This window comes from Branchiostoma belcheri, unplaced genomic scaffold (assembly GCF_001625305.1).
Source record: "Branchiostoma belcheri isolate BF01 breed outbred unplaced genomic scaffold, Haploidv18h27 scaffold154, whole genome shotgun sequence".
In the NCBI taxonomy this organism is placed as follows: domain Eukaryota; kingdom Metazoa; phylum Chordata; class Leptocardii; order Amphioxiformes; family Branchiostomatidae; genus Branchiostoma; species Branchiostoma belcheri.
The window spans coordinates 486,313-505,802 of NW_017802980.1; the positions used below are offsets into that span (position 1 = coordinate 486,313).

Genomic DNA, 19,490 nt, shown 5'->3' on the forward strand with positions numbered 1-19,490 from the left:
TATATGTATTTTACGCGGTTTCTATGGAAAGTCGAATAATATATGAAGTTCATAAAGTGTGGGAACTGGCAGACTGACAGACATAACGTTACATACATAACGTTACATACATAACATTTACAAGGGGGGGTTGCCGCTGGAGAATGCCCCCTGGGGACAAAAAAATTGGTTGGATAAGATAGTTGTTTCTTTAAAGGGTTTTAACTAATATGTAGTATAGAGCAGGGCCGTGTTAATGTCTGGAGGCGGTTGCCTTCGCCAGGTGGTGGCGATTTGACTCTACTATGTAGAATGTGACGTTGCATTAAGCAATCGGATGGCCTATCAAATGTATCCATACTTTAAGATGTACACCAGGAACACATCCACACAACACGTCTGTTTACATTGGGTCGATCTTTCTAGAGTTACAGGCGCTCCGTACGTCTACAAATATGAAAGGAAAGAAATCAATGATTTTGAATATCTCCTCCAGGGCAATGGTAACGCACATCGATCGCAATATCGATATTTAGTTACCTCGCGAGTAAGAAAATAGGCACTTTTCATAAACATACAAACAGGACTATGGGCACACCGTTCACTACACATTTATTATACTTTCAAAAATGTGTCATCTTCAGTATCTCCCATTTTATTACCTCCGCTTATGGCTGTTTTTCGACGTGTGTTTGCCTGTGTTTCCGAAGTCACGGTTTCTCCACGTGCTTGACACTTCTTGCACTCTGACAGTTACGAAAGGTAGGTCAAAGGTCCCAGAAAGGGATATCTCGTTTCCTGTCTTCAATTCCCTGCTATATGTATGCCTGTTGTCTTAGGGTAGCTAGTGGGAAAATGCATAGATAAAATCAGCGGGAAAGTCACAATAATGAATACAAAAGGAAACTCTCTAAACATTTCATGGAGGTATGACATCTTAAATATCTTGTTGTACTCTGTCTTGATACCAAATGCTATATTCTTATAATGAATGAATGAATGAATGAATGAAAGACCTTTATTGTACCTTTGTGCTCTAACAAGCTAAGTACAGGTCATGAATAGACAAGGAAAGGATACAGCAATGATACTTATACATACTAATGTGATGTACTATTTACATGTTCAACTTCTTCTCGCTTCTTGAACGCAGTTATAGATGTACGAGCATATAGAACTAATGATACATGATTTGTCAAGTTTCATAAGAAATATGAATTTTTCTGATTCATTAAATGTGTTATGATATTTCCACTTTCAAATTGTTTCTTTTCACTTACACCCTGTCCTGATAGTGCTACGTTCTCTTTCAATTCAATTCAAGTACTAAAGAAATGTTTTAATGTGTATAACATATAATGTGTATATCGATACGTGATGCACATGAAGATAGATGTTTCCAGGAAAAATACATTTCACTCAAGATTGATGGTAGATACGGTCAATTACAGTAGCGCAGCGACCCGTCCAATGACGGATGGATGTCTAGTGTTGTGAGATAACGGTCGTGCTGTGTCGTCAATCATGGGAAAAGTGTCGATAGATGTGGGTCAATCACCTGACCTACTGACCTTCAAAAGATTGCATGTCCTTATTTGGTAGAAAAGTTATTTTTCAGGAGCCAGTGTGACTCACAGAAGTTCTGTGGTAATCAAGGTTCTATGGGTAATAGTTTGTAATGATGTAATTCTACATCGTTCTAAGGCCGTACCGACTTAATTTCATGGAAGACCCTCAAACTAGTGCGCGCGGGCGAATAAAAAAATTCCGGCCAAAAATAAAAATGCTACTAAACCAAAGGAATACAAAGCTGGTATTGTGAATTCACGGCAATACGTAACGACGTATACGACAAGCCGGTACATATGCTGGCTTTTTGCGGAATTTATGAATCAGCATTGTACGTATGTACATGTACTGAGTTATTGAGTCGTGGGGCTTCAGTAGCCTGGGTGCGATGCTCATTAGTCACCAACGGCTCAGTATTGTGGCTAACTACCATGGACTACCCAGGCCTAGAGCCAGGCCAGAGCCTCCGTCGGAGAACGTCATCTTTTTTTTTAAGAACAGGCGAAAATCAATGCGCGCGTGGATGTCATCCATAAAATGAAGTCGGTGTGGCCTAACTTGGATAATGCCTAAAGCTACGGTCACAACCCGCCGTACGTGCTTCTGCGTGCTGTCTACGTGCAAAAACGTGGGCAAACGTAGGGCATCCGTGCGTGGTGAGTACCGCCTCCGTACGGAATCCTACGGATTTTTGGAGCACACAGACACGCCGTAGAACTTTAAGTGCATGTAAAACTTTTTCTACGTGCGGTCTGCGGATTCACCACCCGTGCGTGCGAGTACGAGCGACGCACGTGCCACGTACGTGTCGTGCGGAAGAAGCACGTGTGAGTACGGCCTCCTTACGGTAAAGTTGCAATCGCACGGACATCGTACGTTGTAAGCACATACAACTCACTTACCACTTGCGCAACGCAGGATGCACGCAACCGCTCACGGCCAGACGTGGCGTGCAGACCACACTCTTACACCTTGCGAAACCGTGCGAGTGACGTGCGTTGACGCCACTCCTTTCCCACTTCAGAATAAACGTAGCAGACGTAGCCTCCCAAAAAACGTACGGACAAAAAGCACGTACGGCGGGTTGTGACCAGGGCTTAACTGAGGTTTCCCTAGAGCTAACACCGATACCTACCGAAAACCATTGAAAAATGTCTATTCTAATTTGATGGAATCTGTACACATATAGGTTCTTGTTGAACGATTTTGTAGGAATCGCGGTCTAGGACTAAGAATTTTCTCTCTCTTTTTTTAAATGTGGAATGACTGGCTTTCTTTGCTATCTTGAGGCCCGTCCATCATCATAATGACCACAAATATTCAGAGGATGGTATACTATAGCGCCGACCTGTTTGGAAACTTGTTACACTAGAATTTCATATCTATTTACACAAGTACAAATTCAGTTGATATTCAAATGATGCACCTAATGACAAATGACACCTAATCAAACCTGTCGTACTTAAAACGTTCTTAAACAAGAATTCCGAGACCTCATGCCTACATGAAAATATTTAGAGCCTTTGTAATTTCATTTGGTTTTGGAATTTTACCCGACTATCCTGATGTGATACAATGTAATTACATAATCTATTCTATATAGGGTTTTCTCAACTCAAATTACATATATTACTTATGTAAAAGTCCTATCAATGGGCAAGGGTTTGTTATATATTACATAATATATGCAAAGTGATGTTACCTTTAAATAACATACACATGTTACAAGTATGAAATGTCCATCATTTACCTTTAAGAAATCATAGCATTTTTGTATATGTATCAATTATGCAAATTAGGCGTTAAATGTACAATTTTTGTGCAAAAATAGCCAAAAAGCCCTATTTTACACAATTTTAATGTGGTGTATGTCAAAAGCGTGAATGACATTCTGTGGACAAGTGTCTAAGGTATCTATATACCGAATTTCAGGGCATTCGGATTTAATACTAGGGCTCCCTATCTACACCAAAATCTACATTTTTGCCTGAAAATGTAAAAAAATTAATTTAAAAAAATTAAATTTCAAAAAAGCACGTTTGCAAAAAAATGAAAGAAAAAACACCTGGGGGTATTTGGCTACCTTCATGCCCATTTTCATGTTATTTGACCCAAAAATGAAGAAGAAATTGAATCCATTTAACGAAATGGAAGGAGAAGAAGAAGGAGAAGAAACATGAGGGAAAACAATATGTTTCATGGTGTGGTGAAGCCATAATTAAAGATAAATGTCGATATGGATATAATGATTATGAGGTTAACATATTACGTTTTATTTCTATTTCATGTACCCTGGACACTTCACAATCGCATGGACTAGGTAAGTCTGGTATTTCATTATTTCACAACCCAGAATATACTGCTACAGACCAACACGATTCCTACGACAGTTAGAGCTACCGTAAGACCAAACAAGGAAGGGAGGTGTAATCTATAACATCGCGTATCTGGGCAGTGACACCACCCTGCCAAGAGTCATATATAGGTGAAACATTCCCAAAACGTGAACATTCCCAAAAGACCGGGTTTTGGAGCACATGCGACTTAGCTCGGTTTCGTTAGAGCATATATGCATATATACATCGAATCATCGAATCATCGGGACATTTTATCATAAATCATCGAGACACTGAACGATGATTGAGGGGAGTAAAATAGGCTACCTACATTAGAACCTACCAGCCTACCAGCCGAGACGGGGGCCGATATCGCCTTCCAGGTAGTTACGATTCATTACTCGAGTCACTTGTCCATTTAGACACGTGCTTAGAGTAAATCGTCATGGACTTAAGAGCGGCTGAAAATTCGAGGTTAGGTGCTTCTGCTTTTATTGAAAGAAAATATCAAATTCCATCATCACAGTGTCAATTTGAGGCTGTAACTTACATGTATTGCACATTGTTCACAAAATAGAATCATAGAATTGTGGAACATGTCCTTAGCGTTGCTGGCTTTAGTGGGTCTGCGCAAAGTGGGTGTTTTTCAAGCATATGTTTGATCATGTGTTGCTTTAAAGTCACGATAGATATCAATTATGCAAATGAAAATGAAGACCACTTATTGATAATAAAAAAAAATAGAGTAGTCTCTTTTCTCCTTTGTGGTACACAAACTAGAGAGATCGGAGATCTCATGCCTTCGTGAGAGGTTCATTGTTTTAGTGATATAGACGTTTGTATTTTTCTATTTTTTAATATTCAATTTGGTCTGTACTCTTTTTTTTCCATCGGACATCCTGAAAGGGTTCGCCACAGATTTAGGCCGTGTTTATGTGAAGTCACCCAAGGCGCTTTACATGTGGTTTACCCCGAAGCCGGTTTCAAATGGCTCCATCTGAACGCTCCAAATCACATTGAAAGCTCCTCGATCCCAAGCCACTTCTAGAGGTGCCACCGTTTCGAATCGGTTTTCCCGCTTTGCGTCTGAACGCAATGTGATTTCAATGTGACTTCACTTGGTCATGGATTACGGGGTGATATTTCTTTATTTATATGCAATACCAAATTTTACGTGTCAGCAACTTAAAGAGTAGTAATGGTCAAATAATGTGTCCGTTCTAGGACGAGCTTCACCGCCTCTGGTGGGACTACGTCGGCATTCGGGCGAGATACGCTAGGAGGGGGGCACCAGCAAGCAGGTCGTTGACCTCTGACAATAATGACACGCTACCTAGCGTGTTTCATCAAACAACAATGAATGTAGTTTCGGAGAATCGTGATCGGGCACGTTTTAAAAGGAATGTATGGCACGTGGATCAGATGTGAGGAATGTGAGTTACCCGAATCGCGGTTTGGGTGACTTCACATAAACACGACCTTACAGTCGCGCCGTCACCTGTGTTAGGCCTGTGTTAGGCCCTTGGTAATTTAATTTTGGTCTGTGCAGGACTGGACATGTCGAACACAGCGGCGGAAGAAACGCAGTGCGTGTATATATGTTTAAGCAAGACTCTTGCAGGCAACAGCCATAACAACAATTCGTCCGTGATTAATTCAAACCAGTGTATGAAATATTTTTCTTGGGAAATGTTTTTGTTCTGGTAAGAGTTGTAGTATTTTCTTATTTAAAAAAAACACACTTACATCCATGTTTGTGTTGTCTGGCTCGCTGAAGAAGATATAGGTTTACATGCGGTCATCAGCCGTCCAGAGGGGGGCACGTCTCAAAGTTCGGGTAGACTTTTAGCATGGTTCCAGTGCGAAGGATTTTTTTATTATTGTGGTAAATGGAGACTTGAGAGGCTGGACTACCCTGCCAATGTGTGTTTTTCAAGGCCTAAAACTCAGGTATATGAATTTTGACCACGTTGTTTTGACATAATTCCCATATATTAACATAGGAAAGCATGACTCCCTCTGTCAAAGTATGGTTGTAAAAAGCGATCGATTGCTCATTCTTTGACAAAGGCAGGAGTCGGGCATTTTTATAAGTCCAATTTCTGTGTTGAAAATTACGGTTCAAACCTGCTTCTGAAGGCTGCTAGTATCAAGAGCCAGGAGCATGGAAGGAACAGAACAGAACAGAACAGAAGGAACACTGAATGTGATATTTTACAATCCGGTCACAATCGTCGTACGGTGGCAAACAGGGGGCATTCGTGCATACGTCGTACGAAATTCAGCTGTCTCGTAAAGAAAACGCTGCCTAAGACACGTCGATGAAGGTTAGACATCCAGGTAATAAGATTCGCCCAAAAGCAGTTACTCAAGCAACTGGATAACATTTTGGAAGCGGTCAGACGTCAGTGACACTAAGAGACTGCAGGAAAAATGCAGGTTTATATGGCTTAGCACGAACTATTGATTGATATGCAAATAAAGTGAAGACAAATTCTTTGAAAAGTCCAAAAGGAAACAAAAGTTAGACAAGTCAAGATAAGGATGGTGCAAGTTGGTGAAAGAAGCCCTTACCTGTTGAGGGTGTATATTTTTTCATATATTGCTTCTCTAAGTCCTCGTTCCCAACAGCGTGTTTCGCGGTCTAAGATATCCGTGGACTCGAGTTTGAAAGAGTGACCTGGTTGTGTTGTAGGTGGTGGAAAATGGCTGAGGAGTAGCCTTTGCTGCTAGGTCTGCAATGTTCCTTGTTGGTTGGTTCTGTTATATCCTGCTTAAAAACTATACGACATCAAATCGTACTGCGGCCTAGGACGAATGTGACGGCGCCGTTAGCAAAGCCTTTACAAAGTCAACATGACACCGAAGACGCTACACCTGATACCTGTAGTGTTTCTTCAGTCGCAAACCGACACCTCTCCCAAAACACACATTGGCGCACCGTCAGCCGCATCTAGCAAGCCGTGCAGTCTACGACAATTGCACTGGGTTTCCAACTAACCCCAAAAGTTTGGTACCAAAGCATAGGCTGTGTTTACTAAGTCGTAACAAAGCAAAGGTACACACGTATGGACCCGTTTCGAGGGAGTAGGCATTACTCTGAGGTAAGTGACTACATTTGCAAGTAGCAAGTAAAGTATATAAACCCATCCATGTATATTCAATAATTTGCCACATAAGAAGTTCTATGCCCAACATGAACGACACATACCTTCAAAGTTTGCTTACTGTTACACATAGATCTGTGTCAAGTCAGCACTGTGGTTTGTGAAGCATCGGCACGACCTATGTGACGTGTGTTAGTGAGCACTGGTTCTCTGCAGCTTAGAATTGTTCGCAAACCAAGCGTATCTGTTTATACTTTATAAACTGCCTTTACTCGTGACGGTATTTTATCAATGTTGGTGGAGATTATGATTTTTTGCATTGAAATGTGTCCTGATTACACATGGAGGTGTCACAGTGATTTCTCTCGTCTATCAAGGTGCCTTGTTTACAAAACATACTCATAGAAAAGGCCGTAATACAATCTCGCATTCACACAGTAACACGGTAAGTTAAGGCACCAGTAGGTGCGTAGAATGGAACAAAATAAGCTTGTGCCTTCGAGTATGCTAGCGCAATGCAGTTGGTGCTTTCGGGCGTTACGGTTGAAGGGCTGTAACTATTTCTACATGTACTGTACATGTACGGTACAGTGAGGGTGAATGGGTCCCATTCCGCACCTCTTTTGTTTGTCGGCCAACCGTAACAACTACACACACAGGTGAAAGGTCAAAAACCAGCAGTATCAAAATGGGCTGACTCCATAAAAAATAATCCGTCACGTTAGTGTACAACGTGAACGGTGATTGTGGAAAAAGTATAGAAATTGTGTATTTTCTTGAAGTGCACAGTTACATATAGTTGTAAATTGCAAGACGTATCCTCTACGTGTCATTTTTAGTGTCGCTGCTTTAAGTCAACTCTTAAAAAGGTTTGACAAAGCTCGAAATGCTACAGAAGACCAACAAATCCCCATACCTGTTACATATGGTCATATCGATCCTTCCGAGAAGTGGACGTAAGACTCACCGCGATTGGTTGTTTGTGTGGGATCGAGGATAAATTTATATATATTTGGTTTTTATTCGTCACCTCCAACGATACAAACTCGCAGGGTTCTCTTATAAGGGTTCCGTTTACAATTCGTTTAACGTACAGGACTTACCATTCCCTACATTTTGGCTGGGTGTCGTAGGGTATACTAGTATAGCAGATAAGTAGTTTCGAACAAAATAGACACGAAAGAGGGTCATTATTAAAATTGTTCTTAGCACCTGTTTTGAGAGTTGACGAAAGGAAAATATTTTTAAATACACAGTCGAGCTATTTTGTATATGAAAAAGTCATAGCATTGAGTTGAAAATAGTATTAGTGTATTTTGACTATTAATACTCTAGAGAACTTCTGTGAGCTGATTATCTATTCACTGACCTAGTTCTGATACAATTGGACATCCTACACAAATTGACGAGGCTCTTAATTCTTCTCAGCGAGGTTAACTGTTGGGTCAAAAGGGGATGAACAGATGTAAAGGTAAGTACCGACACAGCTGGGCTTCTGCAGCAGTGTCAATAGGGCCCAGCACCAGGCGTCAGATGTCATTTGCGAAGTGATCAGCTAGAACGGTCGATACTTGTTCCTGTTTAGGTTTGTTTGCGTGTGTTCCTAGATATTTGAATGCAGTAGAGTGGCAGAAAGTGATGGGGGAGGGGGGCTCGAACCACAGATTGACCTAAAGGCCAAGGTGGCAGTCTAAATGGTCTGCCTGTAGGTTAGGAAGTGACACGCACATTCACTGGAGGTACACCCACTTACGACCAATAAAAATTTATTTATTTATTTATTTATTTGCATCAGGCCCATGGCCCATATCAACACAGTACATACAATTAAAAACAAATCTAAAACTATCTGGAGAAGACTAAGTCCACATAATGCCGCCAGAACGTACTGTGGCGGAAGGCATCGGAATGCACAAGGAGATGGATAATCTCATTGTCTGACGACAACAGACGGGAAACGAATGAGTGGGTAACCTTACGGCGTTTAGCGTCAAACCGTGTCTGTCCGGTTCTTAGCAAACAGATAACTTGTACTTGCATACCTGCCAGCACAAAACAACAACTTTTAAAAGCACTGTGGTATGCCACCCGTAGTTTGGGTATTGCTCCCACACTATACATAGACCACAATTGTGCGCAGTACATTGGCGAACAGAACGCCGAGAACAGCAACCTTTTAACCTCTGCTGAAATGTAGCGAAATCGTCTAAGTAGCGAATTAGCTCGGGCATAAAAACCCCTGACATGTGCTTGTATGGCCGAATTCTCACGGAGATCCGGAGTGATTGAATATCTCTCATACCTGCAAGGTTTCTGCCATTTCTGAAAGTACGCCAGACTGTGCAAATATACTCACAAAAACTAAAAATACAAGTACTTCGCAGAGGTTTGAAATCTTCCCTTTCTCGTTTTTATTCGGTAGACGTGTTGTGATCAGGAGGGATTGTGTAGTTGATATGGTCGTACGATTTTAAAGTCGTAGATTATCGTTGAAGAGGTTCATCAGTCACGTAGAATGAGACTAGGTCACTCCGTGATCAAGATGTACAGTAGACATCGAAAATTTGGAGGTACGTGTTTTTACCTTTAAAAAGAGTCACTGATTGATGAATATACTACTAACTAAAGTCGTAGAATTTTCAAGTAGGCTATGACAAAGTCCAGCAACGACAAAGATCAACACAGCGACACAGCTGAAGTTTGAACGACATATGCACAACTATCCCAAGATTGCTCTCAGTTTGCAATACGATCGACTACGACTGTGACCGGATCTAGTAGACCGGATCATGAGTACCTGTCCTCAGATATTGGCGACGTCTCAGGGGGGAGCCGAATGGTACAGTATTGTGTGCAGTTTGCAAGAATTCTAGGAATGGTACAGGCATTTTGTCCACGGGCATGCGGAATGTCCACAGGCATTTCTCTGACCCACATCTATGCCCACATTCCTGGAACCCTTGGGAAGACCTGTCTGCCCCAGATAGCCCTAGTTTCTGTGACCCCGGGGTTCGTTCACTATACACTCTAGGGAGGAGTGCACTGTATCTGTCTAGACTTAAGGCTACCTCAAAATCATGAAATAATGGCAGTGCCATGCAAACAATAACTCGAACAGCAACCACCGTCGCCATGGCAATGTATATTTTCATTGCCAGTCTTGTTCTAATTGGAAGGGGCTGCATCAGTACGAAAGAACTTCTGTCATACTCGATAATGTGATGCAGAATTATTTCCAATTGTCTGTTGCCAACTAGGAAGTCAAAACCTTTTATAAATCAATTTTTTCTTGTAAATGATACACTGGTTAACATCATCACATGCACTCATGAGCCTCAACAATTGTATCCTGTAGGCACAACGCAGTACATGACGATGAAACTAAATCATCCCGCATTCTAATTCTAAATCTAAATCTTGATTTTTATTTTTTATACGTAAGGGCACACAGATTTAATTTTATGGATGATATCCTCTGAAGACCCCAAACTAGTGCGCGCGGGCGAATAAAAAAAATTCCGGCCAAAAATAAAAATGCAACCACAGGAATACAAAGCTAGTATTGTGAATTTACGGCAGCACATAGCGACATATCTGACAAGCCGGCACATGCTGGCTTTTTTCGGAATTTATGAATCGGCACTGTACGTATGTGCTGAGTTCTTGAGTCGTGCAGCCTAGAGCCAGGCTAGAGCCTCGGAGGACGTAATCATTTTTTAACATAATGGAGGTATTGTAATTTTGGCGTGTCTCTCTCTCTCTCTCTCTCTGTCTGTCTGTGTGTCTGTGTTTCCGCACATTTGTAGTCAGCATAACTTCATAACGCCTTCATGGATTGTGATGATATTTGGTAGGTTGCTCTCAGGAAGACAAAGGTCAAGGTCAAGGTCAAATATGGGTCTCCTGGTGGATGACCTTGGTACTGCAGCAGAACTTACGGTTTTTGGATCTTTTGTCCTGAACATGCTATGGTCTTGATGTTTTGGTGACAGATAGCTTTTCCTGTCAGAAATAAGTGGTGTGAGTTTGGTCCCACTCGCAGTTTGTTTTGGAACTGCAGGGGACTTGCTGGCGTAATCTTTAAAAGCCAATAAGTCCAGATAGGAACAACGTGTTTTCATCATTTTTTTGTGGAGGTAGCTGAGAGAGAGAGAGTTGTACATAATTAAATGCAAATTATGCAAATAATGACTTAATTTGTATAATTAAGGAGGAAATTCTATAATTAGTGTTTTATATAGTAGTACTTTTATACATGTATTATATAAATAATGGGCTACGCCGTACATCCATAGATACTGACGCCTAAGCTAATGGCTTTTGAGGTGATGTCATGAATACAAGCTATACACCCTGCTCATTCTGATGTTCCTTTTTTTTTTGCCGCACCAAAAATTGCATTTTTTCATATATCTTACCAATTTTCGGTAAGACAATTAAGCTATTATTTTTAGTAATCATTAATCAAGATGTTTTCCTAAAAATTAAGGTAGGTGTGCCCTGAAAAAGAATTCATCTGTTTTTCGACCCTAAAAATCACTATTTTGTACATTTTGATGAGAATGAGCATTAAGTCATGCAGCGTTACTCTTAACATTACTGTTCATATGATATCTGAAACTGTCAGCAGTCGTTGTGAGCATGTACATTATATAATACTTCCCGGAGGTTTGGAATCTCAGTTCTCTTGTTTTTTTTATGTGGAGGCATCCTGCCAATTTGATTGAAATGATTTTATTTTGTGGCTCCTAGCAGATTGTTTTAAAACTGCAGCTTTCTAACCAACCAGAGAAGACAAATAACTGCATGTAAATCTTCTAGACAATGATAACGCTTCCTTGGTGGAGATTTACTATCTGGGAGTGTCTTTTTGTAAAGCTCATAATCTCTTATTCTTTTATTGAATGAACGTCAAAAGACGCCGTTTATAAAGACGCCGTCTGGAGGAGGATGATAAAGTAATCCTGGTGCTGTCCGTCAGCAGGGGCGGCACGATCCTCACACACTCGGGCTTACAGGAGAGATGCGTGGCCGGCTGCCGTGGTGCTGTATCGTCATGATAGTTTTGATTGATTTTATTAGTTTGCACATTAACAAAACAGACAATAATAATACAAAACAAGGATAAAACAGGTGCAGGAGGAGGGGAGAAGCATGGAATGCTTATACTAGGCCCTCCTCCTCTAAACTATACAAAATTAAATACAATCAATAAATGGAAATAATACAATAGAAAATGGAAATAATACAATACAATAATGATAATCAAATAATGTACGGTATAAGTTAATGACAATGAAATAAGGTAATGTACGTTATAAATACAGTGCAATAATGATAATGATAATAATTGGTATGAGTTGAAATAAGAGAAAAACACTAAATGAAACTACTACAGGGGGCTAGGTTCGTTTATCAGATGGTTTTTCAAAGTCACTACCAACATGGGGCGACAATGCATTTAATATTCATTATCATATAACCGGGTGACGTTGACCAATCAGAAGGCTCCATTCCACATTCCTTATGTCGCCGTAATGTCACAAATAGAATCAAAACCGGGTCTTTATTCATCCCAATCCATACATTAAACAACCCAATAATCACCCGCATATGACCTCAGGTGACCCAAAATGTGACCTAATTATTGATCTAATTATCAAGTTAGGACAATAAGAAGTAATAACAATAGCAACCAGCCTTTTCTATCTTAAGTATTTCCTTTTGGGAGCCAGTGGGAAAATGAAAATCAGCAGTTCACAATAATGAATAAAATAAATACTAGTAGTTCAGGTTTACTATTTCATTTCTTTGTTGTCTTTACATTGAGAGATTTCTGCCTACGTTACTGGAGACTAACTCCGTTTGTGAATTTTCGGGAGAATTATTTTTTAAAAATCTCTTGAACCTTTTCCTACATCTAAGCAGAAAGTAATTTTATTAGACCAAATAAACAAATTTCATCGTGACATTGCTTTATTTGTCGTTTGCCCTTAGGAAGTAAGTATTGTACGCTATGCTAAATGGTTGAACAAAGTTGTCAGAATTTATGTCATTGTCTTCGTCAGAAGGACTATGAAATTGTCTCGCCGGAGTGTGGGTTTTGCAATATAACTCGGAAGGCATGATTCGACGTCCATGATTTTTGGCAGGCAGATTACCGCTGTTGAGGCCGAAGTCAAGTACAAGTTTCGGCTTCGTGGGGGGTCCGTGCGTCACGTTAGTGCACCTTTTGTGTTTGTGGCTTGTTAGCAAGATAACTCAAGTATTTGTAAAATGTTGATTATAATTCTCGATGTGGTGCTTACTATTGTCGGGACCAAGGTTAAGTTCGTTACTGAGCTTCGTGGGGGGTTTCGTTGTGACTACAGGGGGCATTTTGTTAATTTTTCTTGTGAGCAGGATAACTTTTGTATGTGTGGATAGAAGTTAATGAAATTTGATAGGCATGTTACTGTGGTGGTCTCCAAGATTGAGTTCAAAGATGAGAGTCGTGGAGGTCGTTATGTCCCCGTAATAGGACCTTTTGTGTTTAGAAATCCCCCACCTACATCTGCTTGGAGACAGCCGACAGCTGGATATAGCCGGGGAACCCCATAATGGGATGGGATCAAATTACGTCACATTGAGGGATTGTACTATAACTTCAGCAGGGGGAGGATAGGTTGGACATATGTCAGGTTATTTTCTACGGCCACACCAAGTAATTGCTATGGATGATGTCCACTGGAGACCTTAAATCTAATTACCTTAAATTTAAGGCAAGCGCGCAATAAAAACACGAAGGGCCGAAAAACGAGATGCCTAGATTTGGAATATACTAACTGTAGAAATACAAATGTTAGGACACAAAGAACACAAGAAACAAAGAGCAGTAGTCGCCCTGTTCTGATTCTTTCCTTTATAACATCTTCTCTTATTATATTTTGCGGCGCTGTCGTGACACTTTCAACACAGTAAGAATTTCTTGAACGTTTTTTTTTCCAGTAACAGTCCAAACTCAAATAACGTAGGGGGGGGGGCTACGGGTGACGACGCATCTGTATAATCTGCGGCAAACCGTTTCAGGGTGTTCTATACCATAAAAATAGTACAGAGATTCTTTTGTTCTTTAGACCAAATTGATTATTGAAAAGAGTGAAGAATACGCATGTTAATTTCTCTAGAACGATGTACCTCTGACGAAGACGAGATCTCCGACCTCTAGTTTCTGTTATAATTCTTCTCTATGGTTCAGAGTGTTTGACACTTACAAAAACTCCGGAGAGAAGGTTAACGTTAAATGGCCCATATGCTAGGATGCTGACAAACGTATTCAAAGTCTCATGGAGGCTACGAATGACAAACCGTGAGTTTTTCAAGAATATACCGCCGATTGCTGAAACAACACGTGTACGGCAAAGGAGACCACGTTTTATAGGCCACTGTTTGACAAACAAGGATGAGGCAGTTACTAGTACACAAACTCTTACTGTGGAACCCGACTCATGGAAATAGAAGTCGTGGAAGACGACACTTGGCTTACATTAAACAGCTGGAAGCTAGCGCTGACAGTGGAATGAACTCTAAATGTCTGCAGCGGTGGACGATAGAGAGTTATGGAGCTAGTTATGACGAGATTCCGAGCGGGCTACGCGGAATGAGTGAGTGAGTGAGTGAGTGAGTGAGTGAGTGAGTGAGTGAGTGAGTGAGTGAGTGAGTGAGTGAGTGAGTGAGTAGACAGAATTTTTTTACTTTATCGTTCATTTGAATATTCTCGTCCAGTTGAATATATCAAAGGGCTGGTATCGTACGAGCCACATTGCGCCATTACATAAAGCGTTGAAACGACTGTCTCTCCTAAATCAGTATAGTTAAACTATGCAAGCAGTCGTGCAGCTACAACATCTTCCGCATGAAGGCTCTCTTCAATCGAGCAGCCAACCCGTTCATATGCAGATACAATCTACTTACCTGTTGGACAAATGCTGTCCATTTCTCGTACCTATTCCACATCCCGCTTGTAAGGACTTGATAATAATTTGCTACAGGGTTCGCGATGTAGTTCTGTGTTAGATCGCTAAGAGAGGCTTGTCGTATGTGGTGTGTTCACATACAAAATTGGATATTTCATATATCCCTGTATATTTCCCGTCTCTAATCGCCTGGGTAGAGATTTCCCTAACGACATTATTCCGGGATCTGAAACTCGTTTGTCTAGACGGAATTTTCCTGCAGGTGGTGTGACCAGAAAGTCAAGGCAATAGTTCAGTGCATACCGTAAATCTTGAAACTTTGCGGTATTACCTCCTTGAAAAATGGAGGTATTGTTTTTGGTCTGTTTGTTTGTTTGTCAGTCTATATGTGTTTTTATGATTCGGCATTATTTGTCGTCAGCATAACTTAAGAAGGCCTGAATATTTGATTTGTGTATAAGTCTTGGAAAGATGAAGGTTAAGTTAAGAAATGGGCCTCCTGGTATTTTCATGATTGTAATGTATTTTGAAGGTATGCAAGTAGCTTAGAGAAATACGTCATTAATTACAAATTATGTATATGAGGATTTCAGTTGCATCATCAATGGAAAAACTCTGTAATTTCTGTTTTATAAATAGGACTTTGATACATCAACGTGTATAATCTATGGCAGGTGGAACAGTAAAACATACTAATTGTGGAAATAAGGACCTAATTTGCATCATCAATGATATGATTCTTTAGTGGTAAATGATGGGAATTCCATACTTATGTGTAAGTTAGCTGAAGGATATTATGACTTAATGCATATACTACGTTAATGCAGATAACAGTTACGTATTTAGTAGGTACTACTGTAACCTTTTTCCAAACCTCTGGTTTGTGTGATGTGGAAATGACGACTTGAGACCGGACCCGGTAACGCCGTACAGATATAACATTAATGCTTCGATATTTCCACGTTCTAATTTGCGAACATGCTAAAATTGGACTTTCGTTACAGACGTAGAACATCCTTCACTATTGTTCAGTGTGATCATTACCTTCACCGAAAAGGTTATGTTTTCGGAGGCGTTCCTGTATGTGTTAGTCTGTCTGTCGACTAGATAACTCAAGAAGGCTTCTATGAATTGACTTGTTATTTGGTAGGTGGGTAGGTCTTGATGAGGCCTCGAAATGATTAGACTTTGGGGCCCCTGGTGGCTTGTTATGGTACTGCAGCAGAACTTCCGGGTTTGATATCCCATGATCTGGACGTGCTAGGGCCACGAACTTTGGATGGTAGGTAGCTCCAATGCTAAGGAAGAAGTGGCGCTTTGTTTGGCCCCCAGCAGCTTGCCCTGGAACTACAGGGGCGTTTGTTGAAAATATTAAAAGAACTGGTAGAGTAGTAATCGTGGCTCTGTATGTGGGTAGCTTAAGTGACGCTTGACATAATCAGATGACAATATTGCTATTTGCATAATATTATGCAAATAAGGATCTAATTTGCATAATTCATGAGGAAATTGTATAAAACCGCTACGTTCCATGATACGACTAGTCAAAGTTGTGACATATGTAATTGGAACAAAAGTAAATCAGCAGATATCAATTATGTAAATGAAGGCCTAATTTACCTAATTAATGAGAATATTTCGCAATTCCATAGTTGTAACTAATGGGAATGTCATACTTGCAGCATTTGGAAGTTAAATGACGGTGACTATTATTGAACATAAATTATTCCGGCCGCCAATTTTGGGGTAGCGTTTTCGTCAGTGAAGAACTCTCGCATTGGACAAAAGAAAAAGGTTATGATATCTTTGTTGAAGGATACTATAGTTGTCTTCAGCATTGTCTGAATCGAAAGGCTCTCGGTTCGTATTCCTGTTTTTTAGCAGAGTGGGAGATCCTTGGGAGAGCCACACCTCGATTATGTTAAAAGAGACCTCTAAACGTATCGAGTTTGTTTTAGTGCTCCAAAACCTTACCTGCCGCACCTGATGTCACCCGAGTTAGCACTCCCGATCCTGGAGATTCCACCCCAGTAAGGCCACAACAAGTAAATTGTATGGATGACATAATCCGCAGACTTCAAATCTAATGCGTGCGGGTGAAAAAAAAACAAGGCGGGCCGAAAAAAACAAGGTTCCTACGTTCTCAAATTTTGACTCAATAATTGTGCAAATGGTTTTTCATTCAGTGAGAACATCACATATACGCAGCCAGTTGCAGTATCGATCACATATCACTGCATCAAAGTAAAAAACAAAACATTGAATCAGTCTTTTCTTGTCTCCTGTCTCCATAATTATCTGCCATCCACCTTCCGGCATGGCAACAGACATCTTTGCCCATTTTCGGCATGTTGACCACTGTCAGAGGGTAACAAAATTTTTTTTTTTTCCAAAATCAGGCGACAATTAATGCGCGCGCTGATGTCATCCATAAAAATTACTTGCTGTGCTGTAGCCTAGTTTGTAAACCTCAGCCCCTGGCTACAGAGAGAGAGTACTCGACCCATCCAATATTTGGCATTTGTTTAACCAGCTGCGACGATTTTCCCGTAATCCCATATTTTGTTAATGTTCTGAATGTATACATTCTGTGACACATAGAATGTGCGCATTCTTGTATTTAAAGTAGATAATACTGCCTTCCATTAAAGACTTGTCTTCGGCTTATTCAAAATGTTATGGATATACAAGACGAGATGTTTTGATCCCTGCCCAGCTTGTAAAGGAGTCGTAACGCAAAACGAATGGCTGAGGGTAAAAACCTGAAGTCAATTCAAAGGCCTTGTTCATACCAAACCGCCTGAACCGCGATTCGAGTAACTCGCATTCCTCACATCTGGTCCACGTGCCAAAAGTTCCTTTCCACCGGTGCCCGATCATGGTTCCCCTAATCTACATTAGTTGTTGTTTGATGAAAACGCACAAGGTAGCCTGTTATAATGGTTAGAGGTCAACGACCTGTTTGCTGGTTCCCCCCTCCCAGCGTATCCGGGGAAACCGGTTCGAAACCACTTCTCGAAGTGGCTTGGGATTAAGGCGATTTCAATGTGATTTGGAGCGTTCAGATAGGGCCACTTGAAACCGGCTTCGGTGGAAACCACATGTAAAGCGCTTTCACTGATTCCGTCTGAACAGGGCTTTAGATCCTTGAGCTCGTCTTGGCTCTGCTATAGCCTGCTTGAAAATCCTACGACATCGCTAGCTGTGCATGTACGCACTCCTGCATTTAAATATCACTCCCAATGTCAAGCATAACACATGTAAGCGTGACGTTTATCGTTAGACGACTGTGCCATAAAGGCGTGTTGCTGAATGCCTTTACCATAAACCAATCATTATAAATCAATCATCAGGGGCCAATTAGGTAAGACTATAATCTTAACTGTTCCAATTGTATCAACGCTGACGTTTAACAGACGTTACAACTGCCTAGCTGAATTAGTCCGGGTGCCACATGTGACGAGAATTGCATTTAAACTCTTTTCTGTTTTCGTCAGTTGATATGGCACTAGAAATACTATAGTTGATCTTCACTTATTCCTTTAGAATCCTTGTAGACGCAGTGCCGGTTAACGACAAAAGCGAGTTATTTATAATTTCAATTCTACAGACGTCATTTCGAAGCAATCAATCATAATAAGTCATTTCAAACAAATATGTAATTTTTCTTTCTGGAATCATTCTATGGTAGCTTGTTTTTGCCACCCCCAGCCCCCGGAAATAATCCTGCAGTTTTACGTAACCAGTCTGCTTCAGCCAATGATATGAACTGTTTGCAGTGTACCGCGGGGGTTCACAGTTCTCATTCGAACCTAAAAACAAAACAGGCCGTGAATAGTTCCACAACATGCCTGCCAGGAAAGGAGGGGGGAAACAGGGACATGTTCTGGTAAGATGTAGTCGTTGTTTTTGGTTCAAACCGTCGGAAAATCACAGCAGTTAAAGGTGTCTATTGAGCGCTGCCACCTGTTGCATGCCTGAAGCGTTAAGTGTTACATCGGTGGTACATGTATATGTTGATGTGGCGATTTTCGCTCTTTTAGGGTAGACCGTTGTGTGTACGCGATCTCTGTGTGGAAATTATTCTGCGAAACTGAATCTTTCGCCACTTTTCAATAGATTGATCACCATCAATTATGTTACCACGGAACTGTAGAATAGATGGGGTAATTATAATCCTCTGATTGTCGGTAAGAAAAGTAGACAGGAACGGCATCTGCACAACAGACATTCATTAGTGTCAGCCACTTAATTGGTGCTCAAGTCACGATACACTGACCAGGAAAATCGTGGCATGTCTGGAATGTTGTGCGGATTGGCATTGTGTGTGTGTGTGTGTGTGTGTGTGTGTGTGTGTGTGTGTGTGTGTGTGTGTGTGTGTGTGTGTGTGTGTGTGTGTGTGTGTGTGTGTGTGTGTGTGTGTGTGTGTGTGTGTGTGTGTGTGTGTGTGTGTGTGTGTGCGTGTGTGTGTGAGTGTGTGTGTTTGTGTGTGAGTCTGGATTCTTAGCTGTTGGTCCATACACATATATCATATATCATAATAT

General features: G+C 40.8%; 1 protein-coding gene across 3 annotated transcripts in view; it reads left to right on the forward strand.

Annotated features, from left to right (window-relative positions):
• The window catches only part of LOC109465611 (dipeptidyl aminopeptidase-like protein 6), a 198,996-nt gene that overhangs the window by 70,728 nt on the left and 108,778 nt on the right, over positions 1-19,490 (forward strand). Inside the window, exon 1 of one of the 3 annotated variants that reach the window (XM_019762969.1) lies at positions 6,821-6,988. The exons of the other annotated variants lie outside the window; for them this stretch is intronic. Within the exon in view, the coding sequence (XP_019618528.1) occupies positions 6,953-6,988 (36 nt within the window). The 5' untranslated portion in view covers positions 6,821-6,952. Of the gene's footprint in view, positions 1-6,820; positions 6,989-19,490 lie in introns of those variants that run through there. 3 annotated transcript variants of the gene reach the window in all.